Raw genomic sequence first — 20,862 nt, 5'->3', positions numbered from 1 at the left:
CCGCCTAGAGCCACAATGTACTATGGCATCCCCAACAGGGGTGTGTTATAATGAAGGTAGTGGGGAGAGAAATGAGATGAGAAAGAGGAAGGTGGGAAGTACCTGGATATTCAGATTTGGTCACCAAACACCTCTAAAGCCATTTCAAGCAAAATTTTAAATTCTGAATGGTGGTCTTACACCGGGCCCTCTTGAACGCGCTGCAAACATAGTATATATTATTTTAAATTAATAAATTGTGAAATAACACAAATTAATCATATAATTATAATTATTATTAAGCTGGGATTTGAACCCGCAACCAACAAATTGCTAGTAAAGAGCCGTACACCTCGCCCATGGAGTGTTGATAATTTATAATGTACATAATATTATTTATTGTATAAAAAGGAAAGGGGGAGTATTATGTGGTTGTTTTACTAAACATTGCTGTGTTTGTATGTAGTATTACTTAATATTTGTGATTACTCTATGTTTGCTTCACTCAAATGTAAATTGTTAACCTCGATACAGGCTCAGTCCTAATGAAGTTGATTTTTATGAGAAAAAACAAGATTTATGTAAATTGAGAATCAATAAATAAATAAATATATTTTGAATTAATTATTTTTTGTGCTTACTTTTTATGAGAAGAAATACAACAGTAGACAATTAAAAAGCTGCAATATTCCCGTCTACCAGAGAGAAAATGGTTTTCTGAAGAAATTATTCTACATACATAAATGCATAAATAGAAGAAAAGATTCAGCATTCAGATACTAATATTTATTAAAATTATCAATGGCATTTAATATGTAGTTCATTAGTTACCACACACAATTAGATATAATTTTATAACCTAACTAGCACATTAATAATTTTGTTATGCTTTATATTCACTACAAATACTACTTTACTTCATATTTATATATTCATAGTCAAAATAAAAAAAATTAAAAAACATTATAAATGTGAGATGATCTTCGACTCACCCTAATCATGTAATCAAAACAGGACCCATTGTCTCAATTTTCATGCCTCTGGGAGCTATGTACTATGTAATGTAACATGCAATCTTATCCATTAAATATAGGCCCTATTATTGAATTGTTAACCTAACAAGTATAAACAGTGATGGTAACTCATCTGTATGCGTCATTAAATCTCAAGGAACACATCGTAAGAATTTTTGTGTTTTATAATACATAATATATTTGTCGTGTTTCTTTCCGATGTGATGTATTTCTGTTGCTCTGCATGATTACTTTTATATAAGGGGCCCCTTGAAAATGTGTCAAAAGACTTATAGCTTTATAATTTGATAACTACATGCATACAAAAATGACAAAGTTTGCAAATGAATTCAAGGTGAAATACCCAAAGGAGTTACATCAATGGGTAACCGGGTAAATTATCACAATGATAATTCATCACATCTTTAAAAAGTTATATAAAGTCATGGAAAGTGATGAAACAAAAACTTTATTAACTGGGTTATGTAGGTTAGGTTAGGTAAAAAAAAAAATTTCATCATTTCTAATGACTTTATATCACTTTTTAAAAGTGTGTTGAATTGTCACTGTGTTGAGTTATCATGGAACCACATCAATGATATACTCGCAAGATAAGTTTGCAAATGAATTCGAGTTGAAATACTCAAAGGAGTTACATCAATGAGATACTGACAAGATAAGATCTCATCTATTCGCTGTAGTTTATATTTTGGTTGATGGTGAAGATAGTTTAATATTTCAGAGCACTGAACTTGACTTTTGAGGTCCATAGTAATCTCACAACAATATAAATAATATGCCACGAGAGGACATTTTTTATCTTTTATTTTTTTTTTTTTGTCGTTTTTTTTCATTACATTTCAAAAGAGTGTCCTTGGTTCATACACGCAATTTGTGAACAGAAGAGATATTTTAACCCCTCCGACTTTTCGCGAACTTGAAGCTAAAATGTCTTTATCGAAATGTCAATTTCACGAAAACGTTGTGTTATTACCGCCTCACAATCAAAGCTCTATAAATGAAACATTACTGAACGGAGCCGAATAGTAAAAACTGTTTTAGAAAGGTTACAAAATAGGCTTTCAAATTGTTGTATCATAAATAAATATTAACATTTGTAAATATTTAAATTTAGAGTGGAAACATGAAAAAATTGTAAAAATGACTCACCTGTAATGTTTTATGTAAAAACGATACTAAAATCACGGATAATGTAAAAAAAAAACACTTATTTCATCGTACAAATGTACAATAAACAATTCTGTCACTTCACTTTTTGACCATTTCATACAAAATATATTTTTAAAAAAATAATTAAACTTGCGAGGCGGGTCGGCACGTCAAACGGCTTTCTTGGCGTCGTTTTACGATTTGGCGGGTAAAATTTGCTTCCACTGAGTAGGTCTTTTTACGGGTTTCTATGGATAACTTTGAATAGAGATGTGAAGCTTCATTCAATACAAATATTCTACTTTTTGTTTTAGGGATGTCACTAGAAGAATAACGGAGTTATGACGATTTTTGTGGAAACACACGCGTTGACGTGTAAACACGCTTATTGTACTTGACTGCTATCGTTATTTTATCGTGTATATCTGCTTACGTTGCTGACCGGTTAATTTCTTGGTTAGGTTTTTGTTTTATTTAATTTAGGTATTTCACGGATACCGAAAGAGCCAGGAAGAATCAAGACTAGCCAAGAAGGGTCGAGAAGATGCAAGAAGAGACAAGACGAGTCTAGAAGGGTCGAGAAGACGCAATAAGAGGTATGAAGAGACGAGAAGCGGAGGTGAGAAATAAGAAGAGACAAGACGAGCCAAGAAGGGGCGGGAAGATGCAAAAATATGCGAAAAGAACTAAGAAGAGTCGAGAGAAACTAGAAGAAACATGAAGAAACACGAAGAGCCAAGATGAAATAGGAAGAGCTGAAAAGAGACAAGGAAATGTAAGAGGCAAGAAGAAGAAAGACATGAAAAGAAAAAAAATAACGCCTAGTCAAAATTCCAATACATATTGGCTTATTAGGTTGGCATGTATATCTAAACTCCAACCTGCTTCCCATCCTCAGAGCATGTCTTCCAAGTAATAACACTGTACAATAGATACAACATGTTAAATTTTATTAGTAAATAAACTATACTTTAAAAAAAAAAAAATCAGTGCCCCTTGGTGTACCGGCTGGGGTGGTACAATCGTATTACTAAGAAGTGTCTATTACTTGGTATTACCTTTCAATAATATTATTATTCTTATCTTTGGTATTAAAGTAATACTAACACAATATTATGAATGGATTAATGAAGTAATTAATAATTATAGTTAAAATACACGATCGGTGGTGAATAGAGGTTGCAATAGATAATTCCTAAGAGAATAATTTGTACAGCACAATTTTCCAGTGATGGGGTAATTTAATTTCTATTAATAACTAGCTGTACCCTGCCACGCATTGCTGTGGCTCAGTCTATCTGTGCAGATAGAGAAACAATAGCGCATGTTGCTATATACTGTCATATTGAAACTCTTAAATATTCATATTTTTTGCATTAGGTTCACCACCTGAAATAGTGTAATTTTTATGAGGTCTCACTTACTAATAATGTTGATACATGGTCTTACGTAGAAAACTATTATTATGTAACGAAAATTATTTATTAAAAACGACACATTACATTAAAAAAAAACATTTTACTAATAGATTAAAACAAAAACAATACTTCGCATTCTGAAACAAATTACTTAAAATCCAACATTATGTATGTCAAAAAAATGCAAAGATTGAATTTAATGATCGTAATAAAACTGGTTGATCAATAATTGATCACGATTGAATAAAAAATATCAATTAATACAAATTTAACAAGGTATACTTTGTGCCATTCGAATTCATACACTCCCATAGTAATGTCTGTATTATAAAAAAAATCACATATCATTGTACTTATAAGGAACTTGGAATACATCGGGTGATGGTAAATATATATTGGGTCTGAAAAAACTACCCATGGTATGAGTTTAATCATAAGAGATCCATTAAGAAATGGATTTCCCTCTTGAGTTTATCTCTTATTATTCAAGTTGCGTTGTCATCTATATTCATGACATGTATGTAATATTATTCAATATTGGATGGTATAATTATTAAAATATCGAAACAGTATATAAGAATGTTACAAAACAACAGAAAAAAGGTTATTGCTGCAACCGGGATTCGAACTCCGGCACCCGGCACCCTCCATTAACCGCGGGACTACTAATGAGCAAGGCAACCCAGAAACCTGCCGTGGATTGCCAATATGCATATTTATGAAAATAATAATTAACTATTTATAACATTCTCTCCCTCTGTTACATACAAGAAGCGTTCAGTTACTGGCTTATTTAAAACAGAGATAGAGATAACTGTACATATATGTTTTTAAACTAGAAATAATATTTTTCCAATATCATCGTATTAACAGGAAAGACTTTGGAAAATATTTCTGAAATGACAGAACTTTGTAAAGCAGTATGGAATTGGTAAATACTTTTTAAAAATGGAATAATTCGTACTTGTTGGTTTTGCTCCTTCTGAGCAGTGACTACATTTCAATTAGGCGCTGTTTCTTCACGATGTGTATTACTAAACTTGTATTATCAAAGAGATGATGGGGATGGAGGAAATGAAAAGTATTGTTACATGTAAGAACTATGAATCGCTCTTTATGTCCTGGTGGTGGCGCCTTTGTAGCAAGTAGTGCGACACATTCTCGTAGGCCAGGAAGGTGATCATGGTAGCCGGCACTACTCGGGTCAAGTTGGGCCTGAGGCCCTTGTAAAAGCCCCGCCATCCCTCAAACCTGTAACCACCAGGACACAAACTGTTAGTTTCTGTTCTGCTGGAAGCTTTCTGCCTCTCCGCCTCTCACCTTGCAAACCAGACTGCTCAGTGATCGACTTTCATATTGGATATAGAATACGCTAGAAGACTCTTCTGAAATAACTGATACATGTCCTATAACTCCCAGATTTATTATTTTAGTAGAGGCGCTTTATGGGTTATGTGAATAGAATGAGGTGATTCAAGTCATTTATTAAATTCTGTCCAAGTGATGTAATCAAGCACCTAAATAGACAAATCTTTAATATTCGAGACACTCTTGGTCGATCACTGAGTATCTCGTATGCAAGCTCACACAGTGTATACATAAAAGGTTAGGATGTTTGCTCATTTAAAACGAAAGAAATAAATATTGGAAGACAATAATTATGACATAATGTAATGTAGATTGCCTTCTGCATTTTAAATAAGGTATTGTATAGCTATATTTATAAAAAAATAAAACAAAACAAAAAAAGATAATGTTTTATGGTCATTCATTTATTAAACTAGAAATATATTGTTGATATATTTAGTAAACAAACATATTTTTTCAAGTAAAATAGAAATCAGTTGTAAAGTCATTAAGCTAGTAAAAAGATAGATGTATTTTGTTATCAGTGCATTGCTTCAAGTAAATACAAAATTATGCAATATCTTAAAACTAGAGGGTAGGTATGTGTTTTTATATTAATTGTCATATTACATAATATACATTTTCTTCAATTTATTATTTGAGTAAGCGAAAATCATCATTTTACACTTTAAACATAAAATACATATCAAACAAGAAATATTTTTTCGTATTACTTATGCTGAATTATTAATTACATAAAACTATTTTTATTATTATTAACTAAGCTTATGAACAAATTGTTTACCAATGGCCGGCCATATACAATGTATTATTATTTTTTAAGATTCATTGAACATAGTACGCAAAAATTATGTAAACCACTAAGTGTAAAAACAAAGAACAAAAAACAAAGTGTACAAAAATTATGTAAACCACAAAGTGGTGCCTTTACACAACTGAATGTGACACAAAAGGATTTATCACTTTCACAAAAGAAATGTTACATTAAATTTTGATGCTTTTGGAAGGAACGAGATATTAAGTAGTGTGACGAATTTGAGATTGTAACTCTACGCCAACATAATAACCCACAGATGAATTTGCAAATGTTTAAAAAAACGAAAAACAACTTTCAAAACTCACTCATAAAACTAAATATTGTTTACTTCATAGCAGATCCAGCTGACAGAAGAAAAACAATTATATATTCATCATAGTTACAAAACTAAGAAAATTAAGGTACTTAATTACATCAAATCTTATTAATGATGATTTTTATAAGGTACTACATATTTATATTATAAATTAGATGCCATTTTACAATGAAGATGGTATAGGAACTCGTTAATAATGGTGACCGGGTATCTCATCAAAATGACAGTTCAACACACCTACAAAAAGTGATATAAAGTCATGAAAAAAAAACTAGGTTAAATGGTTTTTGTTTCATCACTTTTAAAGACTCTATATCACTTTTTAAAGGTGTTTAATTGTCATTTTGATAAAATATCATGGAACCGTTAACAATATATAAAGCTGTATGGATAAACAACACGTATGTATTACATTATCACTTTATTTAATCATAACAATATGCATGAACAATTCGCTACGGAAATTCAAAATTAATTAAAAAATCAAACATAGTTTTTATAAATGTTCAGTTTATTTCGTAAAAAAGAATAACATGTTAGTAAAATCATTGTCTCCTAGTGAGCACCTTTAACTAAGAGTTAAATTGCTTTTATTATTATGTACCGTATTATAGTGTTAGTGTACAGAAATCACAGAGTTTCAGCAACTGTATTCCAATCACAACATGTCTTGTGCCGTTGTACTAGACATCCTCCACCAACAAACAATACCAACTATAAAATTAAGTCCTATGGAAATGTGTAATGAGGTTTTTTGTTACTGACGTCTGAGGTCTCCTTTACTGAGCTTTCATTGTACGCAAATTACACACGGGGGGGCCAAATATCAAGATCCTCTTGAGTTACCCAAACCCCTGACCTAATTAAATCTGGAAGATTTTAATTTACTATTTAATGGTGGCTCAAATGCCGGAGAAAACAATCTTCATCTGTGGAGGACCCCAATTTCAATAGACATGGCAATACCGGCACCCCCAATGTTCACCTCCACCGCTAGATCTACATAACTACTGGCCATTGCTTTAGGATAAATGCACAATAATGATGGCCCAATAGCCATTCCAGATGTACAGGAAATCCACCAGATAACATTCCTTCCATCTTTATGTTACATTAAATAAATGATAAAGAAATATGTAATGTGCATCAATCAAATTTATAAAACCATTATAATATTCAATGGCTGATAAGATAATAATATATTTATGTATTAAGCAGTACATAACAGAGTATGAGATTATATTATTAGAGTAGATTACAAATACAATAATGGACGATTAAGTAAATGTGTTCAATCCTATAACACTTAAAACAAAACTGTATCAACTTGTTATCTATTAGAATAGATGTTGGGTAACTGATATGAACCCTAAGTGTCATTAGCACAGGCTGATAATAATGCCTTACTAACTTCCAATAATCAATATCCATCCAATTCCTGCTAATCATCACCAGGCTGATAATTACGCCAATGTAAAAAAATATTATTTTAAAGGAGTGAAAAAACAATTTTGACCTCAAAATATTATATACAGGGTGTCCGGAAACTCGTAGTACAAGCGGGAAACTGGTGAATCTACATCACATTTGGAGTCGATTTTGTAGTATATTTTTTTTTTATTTGAGCTTTCGTTATCGAGTAAATCGAGTTTGAAGTTGATATATATATTTTTTTTAATCAAATTCTTATAAATTATTACTGAAGATCAAAGTACCCAACTAATTAAAACTATTTGAAAGTAAAACAAATGAAGAAACTCGGATTTGAAGCATTATTTTGAAATCACCCTTCATTTAACCCGGTGTAATCATAAAATATTTCTGCTCTGCAGGGTTAAAACATCTGTTATTCAACCCTAAACACCAGAAAAAACTTTAACCCTAAAATAGCCGAAAAATATTTTTTTTTGGTTTTTTTTTTTTTTTTTTGAAAATGCTCAAATCAAAAAACTTTATGTTTTTTTGGGTTCCCCATGTGGTGTAGATTCTCCAGTTTCCCGCTTGTACTACGAGTTTCCGGACACCGTGTATATTTTTTTTATTAACAATGATTATTAATACAGAAATGGAAGTCTCCCTTCATTTTCTTGCTTAACAAGTCGAACGCCAATTATTGCTCACTGGAGAATTTTTTTTATTACCACTGAAATTACCGGTAGGTCACCGGTGATCGAAATATCACCCATGCATTGAAAACTGTATAGAGGACAACATCAACAATAATCTTGCGCTAATGACACTCTAGATTCTACTTTTTATTTTATAAATGTGGCCTCTCTGTTTAGAATTTTTTTATCTGGAATATCTAATTTTCGAAGGAATATCAAGGTCATTATTTCTTTGAAAACACATTTTTTTCATGCAGGATATTTTATTCAGGTTTATGTAGAAATAATAAAATCAGTTTATATATTCGTATAAATATATTTTTTGTACAGTTGTCTCCCAAAACGTTTTAGATTAACTATTCTGGGGTAACGTCTTACGATATATAATCATGAAATATATATGAATAAATTTATTCCGATACTTGTGCAAAATTTCTGCATATTTTCCGTCGGCACTTGACTGTATTCTGAAGATTTTCTGCTCAGGCTTTCAACAGGTTGAAAATGTGTTTTTCTGCTCTCATGTAAAATTAAAAAAAATTCACACTGGCGATATTATGCGCCCAGGATGTAATGCAAGTGTCCTGGGACAATCAAATTATATCATACTACATATGTCAGGAATTTTGCAAGTAAACTTTTGTGACTAAATCAAGCGCCTTAATGTATTTTGTAAAGATAATATGCAAATATTTGTTAAATGAGCCCAGATAAGACCCTACTAGGCATTGAGCTAACAAGATACGACTGAAATATTATACATATTATTATACTACGTAATATGTTGATGATCATACATAAATTGTGAAAACAGTGAAATTATAAATCTGCTTTATACTTAACCCGTCTTCCCGTGGGTCGGTAAGCAATCACAATTGACTGTGCTGCAGACCATAACCTTACTTTAGCGAACTTAACTTTTGTGCGCAAAGTCTTACAGCACTCGGTTTATGTCGATTCCTTATCAACCCACGGAACGTCGGCCTTTATGCTTTAAAAAATCTGATCAACACGAGAATAAATAAATAAATAATTTTTCATCTACTTATCAATTATAATTTACTTAACATAATGTTACGAATACTCTTTATTCGCTCTCAGATTCAAATGGTTTAAAATAAATATGTTTTTATGTAACAGACAAATCAAATGAATGACTAAAACAATAGGAGACTTTTTGGCACAGTCTATTTCAATGAGGAAATTGGATACAAATGGCCAATTTTCAATGAAAAACTAAATCGTCGATACTAAAAACCTATGAAAAGTCCTTTCACATCAGAAAAATTGCTCTAAAAATATTATCTATAAAATTATTGATAATTCCCTCTCATATCAAAAGTACACAGAAATATTATTTACGGGTGGTATTTAGAAAGCAAACACACGCAATACATATGATTTATTTCCTAAAATATTATTTAAAGTTTAATAAGAAAACACAAGATCTTCATAAAGTTTTATCCTTACATTAGATTACAGTTCAATTTGAATGAATGAATTCCTTGAATACCTCTGAATATTATTATAAATTAACATCGGGACCACTAACTGAGATCTTATCAGAGGGGCAAGGAAACATTGTTGATCACAAATTTCAACACAATACTTATTAAGGGAAGTAGCATTCAGAATAAATCTACGAAAGCCTGGTACATATGGGATTTGTTTTGACATGTATAGCCCATCTAAAACAATATCTCAGAAACATATTGCGAAGTAGGACATGTTTGAAGACTTATCCGAGATTCAAACTGAAAGCCTCCTCTCCGGGCTGACTTTTGTCTCTTACTCTTATTATCAACACTGCTTTATAAACCTTATGGGAATTCTCCAGGCTTAAAATATACAGACAAATAATGGAATTCATAGTTTAAACAGCATGCGAACATGAAAGTCATAAAGAAGGCATTGACGAATGCGGCTCAGTCACATTGGTAAGGTTCTCCCTTAAACGGATGATATTATTTATGCAACCCAATCACTTTGGATGGTTAAAATCTCACAACAAAATAATTGGTTGGCTGGTAGTCCAAGGAATAAGTTGACACAATTACTTCTACAATATCTACATCTCTTTGATAAATTATATCTCAGATAAATAATATGTTATATGCGTACAATGAGCCTTAATCATTTAATTGGTGGATCCCAGATTAATTGTATTGTATGCGGCTCAATAATTTGGGTGGTGAATATCTGCCAAAATAACTATGTATACTAGGGTGTATCGATTTTTAACTTTTTTTTTTGTTTTCAAATTCCAAGTTGAAATAAAGTTGCTACTAGGTACCACAACTTACCACAATTTTTTTTGGATTTTTAAAAAAATGTTTAGGTCTCCCGCACAAGGCCTAAAGTTTTAATTTTTTTCAAAAAATATCAATTTTTTTTTTAATTTAAAAAAATAAATTCATAACTTTTTTGTTTATTCCAAGTTAAAAAACAGTAATATTAGGGCATAAAAATAAGTACGAAACGGTTTTTTTTAATAAAATATGGTATTTTGGTCTCCCGCACAAGCCCTAAAGTTTGTTAATTTTGATGAAATTTTGTAATTTTGTGTACATATATGAACCATGTTTTTTTTAAGTTTAAGCCACCGGAATTAATTGTACTTTTCTTACAGAAGGCATAAAATGAGACAATATATATATACATAATTCTTATATACATACAGTAAAAATATATACCACATATATACTATATATATATAATATGTTTTATACCTGAAAAAAGATAGTTGGACGGTGTAAATTGTATGAGAAAGGTGTTGAAAGAAACTAATGTTATTTGCTATTACTGTTGTTTTTTACAAAAGTATAAAAGGTTATAACATGTCATAAAATGTAGTATAAAAACTAAGTACAAAATGTTGCTGATTACTTTCCATACGACATGAGTGGCAGTTTTCTTGTTCTACTGCAAATTTACTGACTTGTTTAAGTATTCGTCCTTTCATCTTGGCTTCAAAACCTTAAATCAAAATTATGTATAGTTTTTACATAGGCCTAGTGAAAATTTTATAAATGTTATTACAGTTCCCAAATGAAATTTCAATTTAATATAGAAGACAGTATGATAAAGACGTTATTTAGAAACATTATAACTACAAAATAGTCGAAAAAACTTACTTAAATTCTAATCCTTTGCAGAGGTTTTGTACTGGCTCTTGGTCTCGAACGTTGGTAGCTCTTTACGGTCTTCCAGTCTGGCACGGATAGTACCATCTCTTTCGATCAGCCCACATACTCGCTTTAAAGTTTCTGTGGCTTTCTTGACAATTCGTTCCACCGCTTGAGTGTGAGAAGGAATTCTAAATTCAACCCTTCCACTTTTGCCAGTTTCCGCAATTGACTCCAACTCTTCTAGGCTCATATCAGTAACAAGAAGGGGTTCGGTTACTGAAGTGGATCGCCAGTCAATCATATCTATATAGTCTTCGGCATCAAAATTGATCTGAGGGGGTTTAAATACCCTTACCCCTTTCCTTTCGGTTGCGCGAGCTTTCTGGATTCCCTTATAAGCCAAGGCTCTGATATGTTTTCGTTCATCGAACAGCATAGCTATCAAAACATGCTCTGGGTGAGCCATGAAAGCATTTCTCTGTAACGTTGCATGGGCGACTTTTCTTAGCTCATCTTCCAAGTAATTGCGGAAAAGAATCCTTTTTAAAAAATGAATGGAAGGTTGCGGGATTTGGGGATTGCACTTAATTGAGAACCATGATGGTATGTAGACCTTCATTATGAACTCTGCAAGCTTTCTTAGCTGAGGGGTCGGATCATCGGTGGCTACATACAAACCAAGGACTCGATTTGCCAGAGTAAGCCGCCTGGCGTGCGAGATGTTGCCGGGGTTTCGTTTGGCCAACTCTTCAGCAATAGAATTGTCTTCCATATTAAATTGAAATTTCATTTGGGAACTGTAATAACATTTATAAAATTTTCACTAGGCCTATGTAAAAACTATACATAACTTTGATTTAAGGTTTTGAAGCCAAGATGAAAGGACGAATACTTAAACAAGTCAGTAAATTTGCAGTAGAACAAGAAAACTGCCACTCATGTCGTATGGAAAGTAATCAGCAACATTTTGTACTTAGTTTTTATACTACATTTTATGACATGTTATAACCTTTTATACTTTTGTAAAAAACAACAGTAATAGCAAATAACATTAGTTTCTTTCAACACCTTTCTCATACAATTTACACCGTCCAACTATCTTTTTTAAGGTATAAAACATATTATATATATATATAGTATACAGGGTGTCCGGAAACTCGTAGTACAAGCGGGAAACTGGTGAATCTACATCACATTTGGAGTCGATTTTGTAGTATACTTTTTTTTTATTTGAGCTTTCGTTATCGAGTAAATCGAGTTTGAAGTTGATTTTTTATTTTTTTATTTTTTTAATCAAATTCTTATAAATTATTACTGAAGATCAAAGTACCTAACTAATTAAAACTATTTGAAAGTAAAACAAATGAAGAAACTCGGATTTGAAGCATTATTTTGAAATCACCCTTCATTTAACCCGGTGTAATCATAAAATATTTCTGCTCTGCAGGGTTAAAACATCTGTTATTCAACCCTGTTATTCAACACCAGAAAAAACTTTAACCCTAAAATAGCCGAAAAATATTTTTTTTTGGTTTTTTTTTTTTTTTGAAAATGCTCAAATTAAAAAACTTTATGTTTTTTTGGGTTCCTTATGTGGTGTAGATTCTCCAGTTTCCCGCTTGTACTACGAGTTTCCGGACACCGTGTATATGTGGTATATATTTTTAATGTATGTATATAAGAATTATGTATATATATATTGTCTCATTTTATGCCTTCTGTAAGAAAAGTACAATTAATTCCGGTGGCTTAAACTTAAAAAAAACATGGTTCATATATGTACACAAAATTACAAAATTTCATCAAAATTAACAAACTTTAGGGCTTGTGCGGGAGACCAAAATACCATATTTTATTAAAAAAAACCGTTTCGTACTTATTTTTATGCCCTAATATTACTGTTTTTTAACTTGGAATAAACAAAAAAGTTATGAATTTATTTTTTTAAATTAAAAAAAAAATTGATATTTTTTGAAAAAAATTAAAACTTTAGGCCTTGTGCGGGAGACCTAAACATTTTTTTAAAAATCCAAAAAAAATTGTGGTAAGTTGTGGTACCTAGTAGCAACTTTATTTCAACTTGGAATTTGAAAACAAAAAAAAAGTTAAAAATCGATACACCCTAATGTATACGCACCTCAATCATTAGGCTGGTCTCCCAGATAAATCATAAAATTATTTGAAACTTAATAATTTGTTTGGTGAAAATCATCCAAATGTAAAGTTACACCCTTATGGGTAGACTTAAAATAATTCATAATCTGCTCATTCATAGATGGTGCTAATATAATTATTTTAGGAAAAAACACTTTTGCAAGTTATACCCTAAGGTTAAACGCAACGCTCGTTGTATTCTACGTATTCACAGATGGCGTTAATTAATTAATTTTGTTTAAATACGCTTTTGCAAGGTATTGCTTTACAGTATTAAGACAAATTATTTGTTTGCGCCCTCATATACGCAATATGAATATGAATAAATAGTTTTGTCCATATAAAAACTCAATTCTATCGAGAAAGGCATACAAATACAATATTGGATTGAATCATCGGTAAAATATTGTATTTGTGTGCCTTTCTCGAAAGAATTAAGTCTTTAAATGAACAAAACTATTGATTCATATTCATATTGCGTATATACGGGCGCAAACAAATGATTTGTCTTAATATTGCAAAGCAATACCTTGCAAAAGCGTATTTAAACAAAATTAATTAATTAACGCCATCTGTGAACACGTAGAATACAACGAGCGTTGCGTTTAACCTTAAAATATTAGGATGAATTATTTGTTTTCGCCCGTACATATGCAATATGAATCTGCATACAAACTCGATCCTTTCAAGAAAGGCATATCCAATACAATATTTGTATGTCTTGCTCGAAAGAATGAAGTTTGTATACGGAGAAAACTATTTATTCATATTGCATATGTACGGGCGCATTCAAATAATACAACTTAATATTAAGCATAACTTGCAAACAGTGTTTTTTTCCTAAAATAATTAAATTAGTGCCATCTATGAAAGAGCAGATTATGAATACTTTCGAGTATACCCTTGAGGTAAATTTACACGATTCAAGAATTTAGATAGTGAACATCTTGTAAAGAAGGTAAATTAGTGTAAATCAATCACCCTGATTGGTGAACTTCTCCCAAATGAGCATGACGAGGCAAATGTTAGGTGTGACGTGGAGAAGGTAGGGCGCGAGACCCTTGTAAAAGCCCCGCAGGTGTTCATACCTCCAAGTGTCGGTGACACAGTGCCAGGCGCCGCTGTAGTGGTGGTGGTGGTCCTGCAGGCGAGCTCGCACCACCTGGTAAGGGTACGTGGCAGCTGCGGCAATCAGCTTGGACACAGCTGCAAAAGTCAGATACTCTCCCGTGCTCTGGAAAGCAAGTGGACACACGGCTCTTTAAGTCTTCGCTGCCACAGGGCTATGTTTATTATTGGATTTACCAATGTTATCATTCAAAGTAAGTACATACACAAACATAAAAATCAAAACCCTTTTTATTATCAAATTATTACTGTCAATTATTATCTCATGAGACAGTAAAAAAGATGACTTCCGCAGGAGGCCCTGAAAAAAAAGCATTTCTCACAGGGCCTACGTCATCTTTGGGATGCTGTGTGGAAGGTCTTTTTTAGGAGAGGAAGGAGTGAACGTGGTTCTTAAAGAGATCCATGTTGTAGGAGGTAGGAAACACAGGGGCCGGCAAATCGTACCACAGCCGAGCTGTTGAAGCGAGTCGTAGAAACTACCCATTCTCATGTGACAAATATCAACTGTGTACAATTGTTTTCATCATATCATCAATAACAAAAATTTCATCATGCAAAATTAATGACATGCTAAATTTCCTCAAATCTGTATTGAAGATGATCAATTTAGTGAGATTAAAGAATGAAAATTCATTCAGAATTTTGTAGAAAAATATTTGAATGATTAAATTACATTTTATAAAAAACGATAGCCTTTGATCTAGACAAATTAAAACAAGAATAATTATTACACATGACGTCAAATGAAAAAAAAAGGTTTGATAAATAAAATAAAAAACCGCTATGTTGTAACCATATTTATGAGAGAATTTTTACTTCAATGAGTAAACTAATTAAATAGTTTGGCTAGTCTAAATCTACCTTCAAGGGGGTGTGTATGAGTGAACTCAGGCTACATGAGTGCATAAATGGCAGGGAGATAAGGAGATTATAATTTACTCTCAGAAGAGGATGGTGAATGTATTTTGGATTAACATACTGTAATCTAAATCCCCGTTGGCTTATTAAACCTGTTGATCATACTGATACTCCACAACTCAGATAACACAATACATACATCACGGTATACAAAAGTTCTTTTGTAGGTACTGCATAGAGAAATAACGATAGAATATTTATTGTCATCAAGTTTAATTTGTAGTATTCCATATTAATTTTAGGTTTTTCTTTTATACATATATTGTTATTAACTTATTTAAAAATATTGATTGTCTTTTTGTAAATTTAATAATAATATTATTGAAAATATAAAAATAAAAAAAATTGAATATTTTTGCAAACCAAAAATGTGAAAGGAATTTTATTTTTTTTATTTTCCTTCATTTTTAATATATTTAGTTCACTATTAAAGTGTATATTTGATGACTTCAAAATATTATATCTTCATAAATCATAAAATTGAGAAAATTACATTTTATGATATAAACAATAGTTTTTAGTTCGATATTATTATGGTTTCTATATCTGATGTAAATATGTACTATATTTTGGTATGGACTTTCTGTAATATAAAGATAAATTATATTGTTAAGGAGATTCACTATCTGTGCTCATAAAAGTGTTACCTGGAGGATTTATAATATATTTTAATATGTTTATATCTTTGGGACCATAGGTTTAGAAAATGCAATATTTGGACCAAAAAAAACATGTGCCATCATTTTAGTGCTTTGCGCATTTTCAACCAAAATTGGAGATACAATATTTTAACACATTGTAATCGGATCACGTATTAATACGTTTTTAGCAAATTAATGCTAGAGAGCGGATCACGTATTTATACGTTTTTGATAGATTGTTGGTGGAGCGCGGGTCACGTTAAAATACGGGTTCCAATATACTTGAGTTTTCGCTATATAGCGTCTGTAGGGTTGTAGCCATGCAATAATAATTTTTATTTTACATTTAGAAATAATTTTTGTGTATAATTTGTACAATAAAGGATGTTATGTAAAAAAATATTATTTTTTTCAAAACTTTCCTACTTTATGTGAAATTCTGCACTAGTTTAACGATGAAGAATACATTTCTAAATATAATAAAATAAAATGAAATAAAATAAATAATTTGCAAAAAGAATTATTGAAATCAAACAAATATTTTTGAAGTTATCGCAATTTTTCTAGAGGTCTACGTTAGCGCGAAATTACGCGAAAAATCACCCGTTACCAGCACTAGTACGCGGCCGAAAACTGCCCGATCAAAATGTGTTAACTCTGAGCCATCGACATTATATGGAAAAAATGCAAAGTTGGTTTAAAAAATGAAATATTGAGAGAGAAAAACAGTAGCAAAACAAAGGGGTTAGTGAAAAATTGAGTTTGGTTGAAGAATAATGAGAATAATAATTTGCTATAAATAAGGAATAACAAAAGATATGCATTCACCATGACCTGTATTGAAATCAATATTATTATGATAATTTGCAAATAATAATAATATGTATTATGAACTCACCAGCTTTGTGTCGATGGGCAAAGATCTGTATTGATTGTATTTGTTTTTCATTTCTTCGTAGGTCATGAACTGTAAAGCTCCGTGGGAGACTCCAAACATGCCGGGAACAAACCCCTTAAAAACAACAACATTTTATTTATCTACACATGCATAAGATATAATTTCAAGGATAATATGCGAGGATTGCAGTTTGTACATGTTTCGGTATCTTGTTAATGTTAATTGAATTCATGGGTTAGCACATACTTGGTACATATTAAATATAATTATGCAGTTCATAATGAGAGAAATAAAAGTACCGGGGAAAAGTGTATTTGTGCCAAGTAAGTATAGAGGTGGGAATCTGTTTAGATTCGGGGACAAGTGTTGCCCAGCGTCTTTTTCTAACCAATGAAAGCAACTACTTTTTTTTTTTTTAAAGAAAGACAAACATTCCCGGGTTACAAATAACCTGACAATATTTCAAAATCTCCTACTACCACCACAGTAAGCGGAAAATATTGCTTGTGTTGTGATGAAGGACTTAGTCAGCCGAGGAATTGAACACACTACGCCTGGGTGGGACCCAAACGCGATGTCAACACAGCCACCGACCATGGCCGTGATTGCTGTCGCAAAGTGAAAAACTTAAAAGTGTTTGTGCGGTGACACCTCACAAGAGTGACCCCTGTCTGTACAGTGTAAAGACAGCAGAACTATATCGCCACTCGATTGGGCAGCGCTGTGAAGTGGGTTAACGTAGGGGTTGTGGAAGAAAGGGCATATTTTATTAATGCGGGTCTTGAAGAAGCCCGGATTATACGAAGGATGAAAAACAGATGCTGGTAGCTCGTTCCACATACGAGCTGACCTATACAAAAAAGAGTTAAAGAAACCATAAATCTAAAATCTAAAAATGTGGACGGATGTTCCGCTCATGTATTAGCAAATGCTTCATGCAATTATAATTTGTTTTATAAATGATACTTCTAAAACATGTAGCCGAGGTTTTTTTAATATTTTTAATTTAAAATAACTGACCCTGTATAGTCCCCTGAACCCCTCATTCTTGTAAATCTTGGAGAGTCCGTCCACCATTCCTCGGTAGCGCATGTTCTCGGCGATGTTCTCCCCCGAGTACTGCAGGCAGAGGCGGGTCTTCACCACCCAGATGGGGTTGGTCATCATCAGCGTCAGCACGCCTGCCTCTGCCGCGGCCAGCATATGCATGCCGGGACCGAGGGGCGTCTTGGCGTTGCCGCCCTGGATCCATGTCTTTATGGTGTTGTAGCTGGAACAGATGGTAGACTTATCAACAAGTCACATTTTTGTACATATTTATTTTATTCATGTACATAATATTAAAACATTACAGGTTATATAACATTACCTAATTTGTTGTAAAAGTAGCGTTGATACATTTAATACGTAGTGCCAAAAATTTGTGAACTCACTTTAGGTTTAAAAAAATATGTTGAATTTGTCATCTACCGTATTCAGGTAGCGGGTCACTCTCCCCACAGATAAGTATTTACTTGCTTACAATAATATAAATTAGCAACCGTCATTATTCTTAAGTTATATATAATATATGAGCCCAATTTAATTGCGCAATTAGTTGAAAATATACGGAGGAAAGAAGCAGTGATGTCTCATCCTTTGAAAAATAAAAAGTCGAGTCAGTGCATGGCAGAACTCGGAATAATAGACAAGTATAATAATATATTTTAGATATTATATGCATCAAGCAAGGAGTGTTGCAATCTACCGCCAACCCCTGGGGTATTATAACAGTGTGGATATATTTTTAAACTAACAAGCTGAACTTCAAAAGCATGAAATGATTCATTAAAACACATAACATATCGGATCGTTGAGCATTCTTAAGATTTGGAGGATGTAATGAACTTAAGTTTGTAACATTTCAGTAAATCTGTTTTACTATTAAATAAAATTTCACATTTATTTAGATCTTTGACAAATCATTTGTCATTTGATTTCATTTGAGAAGGTAAAAACTTTATGCACTGCGATAACATAATATAAATAGAACTTCTTCTTGGCATCAATGCACACAATTGAAATAAATGAGAAATTATACCATAGCCAAAAGCCAGCACATAAAACCAATTCACTTTCATTATTGAATATGATTTGATGGAACAAAATATGCAACACATAAATACATTGGTAAGTTTTTAGATTCTCACGGCCAAAAGCATTTTTGTTGTTTGTTTTTGGGGTGTTATGCCGTGTTGCGCTAACTCCTTCTTTAGCTTGGCTAACACCCCAAAAACAAACAACAAAAAAACATAAATACATTGATCATTTAAAGACTCACAACAAGAAGTAGAATCCCCATGCAGAGCCTGAGCCCCAAACATTGGGTGTCACTCCTCGATACAATCCTGGAATCCCTTCATTCTTGAAGATGGTGGTAAAGGCATTTTTAAGACCATCATATTTAGGAGCAGACGAGGTTCTTCCATCATTCACTGAAAAGAATATGCACCGTTATGACTCATGTGACGTACTGTGTAGTGGGGTAGTTTATTTTGAACATACGTCAAATGACACGTGCGGGTATGTCACGAGATATAACTAAAAATACAAACCAGCGAAACGGATCTTTATAAGATCTAGCGGATGGAGAATCAGGGTTGATGTCACACCTCCACTTATTCCCGCAACGAGATGCTCGTATCGCACATGATTCAAAATATTAAACTTCGGCGATCTTCCTGGAGAAGAACTCGAACTTTTCATAGAAGACATACTGGTCATAGCCGACGGTAATTATTCAAGAATAAATCTGATATATTAAACATTTTCAGTCACGAGCCACACTCAAATTATAACACAAGACATTTTTCCTTAATTGGCTTATGCAATTATTACCAAAAGGCGCTATCGGGTTGATAAAAAATAATGCAGCTACATTCAGGTGAAATTGAGATGACAAAAGGACCATAGAAAATTTCCTGCATTTTCTATGCAAAGTAAAGTAAAACTCTAATATTGCCACATCAAAATAAATAATTGAAAAAGTTACTTAAGTTGGTAACTAATAATAAAATGATTTTTTTTGAATGACAGGAAAATAAATTGTCTGAGAATGTTATGTGAAACCGCACAATAGATCCAACTGCTCCCAACCATCTGGAGCCAGTGAGACTATGGCATCCCCAATTGGGGTATGTTATAAGACTGCAGGTAGTTGGATTGGGAAGGAAATGGGGAAGAGGAAGGTGGGGGGGGGGAAGTGGCTGTTCTGATCTGGCCACCAAACACGGCCAAAGCCATTTCAAGCAACGTTTCAATCTTGTATGGTGGTCTTACACCAGGGTGATACTTAGAGTATCTTCCACTCTAGAACGTGCCGCAAATATATAATGTGTATTATTTTAAATGAGTAAATTGTGAAATAACACAAAATAATCACATAAAATTTACTTGCGCACGCCGGGATTTGAACTCGTGACCTTAGTTAGTTAGTCGATAACTTTACCCCTTGACTACGGAGGCCATCGACGTAGTGTAGCGAAGTTGTTGTAACTTGATCCATTATGACTTGATCATTTGACATTCCGTTCCGGTTCATGCGCTGCATTGGCCAATGTGCAAAGTACTTATGACAGATTATGCCAAATTTAGATGTAGATTACCGTACAATAATTTACATAAACATATTTTGCAAAAAACAATAAAGTTATTACTAAAATAGAATCAAATAGCGCACGACAAAAATTTAGCGTCAGCAAACGGCGTAAAATCGCTGTTTATCAATTAAGTATGTAGGTATTTAAGTACGTTCTTACAAATTT

The 20,862-nt window shown here is 32.5% G+C and overlaps 1 protein-coding gene across 1 annotated transcript; it reads right to left on the bottom strand.

The window, feature by feature from the left end:
• Positions 1–710: 710 nt before the first annotated feature.
• Positions 711–19,989, bottom strand: LOC149424894 (solute carrier family 25 member 32). Its single transcript, XM_089647683.1, has 6 exons — positions 19,654–19,989; positions 19,380–19,533; positions 18,080–18,329; positions 17,060–17,173; positions 14,560–14,705; positions 711–4,831 (listed from the first exon to the last, which is right to left on the bottom strand). The coding sequence occupies exons 1-6, from the start codon at positions 19,820–19,822 to the stop codon at positions 4,681–4,683; spliced, it is 984 nt and encodes a 327-aa protein (XP_089503809.1). The 5' UTR covers positions 19,823–19,989; the 3' UTR covers positions 711–4,680.
• Between the last annotated feature and the right edge of the window lie 873 nt (positions 19,990–20,862).

Source organism: Hesperophylax consimilis, chromosome 3, assembly GCF_061612785.1.
Source record: "Hesperophylax consimilis isolate HC1 chromosome 3, BYU_Hcon_1.0, whole genome shotgun sequence".
Classification (NCBI taxonomy): Eukaryota; Metazoa; Arthropoda; class Insecta; order Trichoptera; family Limnephilidae; genus Hesperophylax; species Hesperophylax consimilis.
The sequence above is the reverse complement of the archived record's forward strand: the minus strand, read 5'-3'. Positions and strand labels throughout refer to the sequence as shown.

Coding starts and splice junctions, on each gene's coding strand:
- LOC149424894 (XM_089647683.1), bottom strand. CDS start 19,822: ATGACCAGTATGTCTTCTATGAAAAGTTCGAGTTCTTCTCCAGGAAGA. Junction 17,174..18,079: donor GGTTCAGGGGACTATACAGG/GTCAGTTATTTT, acceptor GTTGTTTTTAAG/GGGTTTGTTCCCGGCATGTT. Junction 4,832..14,559: donor TGTGTCACCGACACTTGGAG/GTATGAACACCT, acceptor TGGTGGTTACAG/GTTTGAGGGATGGCGGGGCT.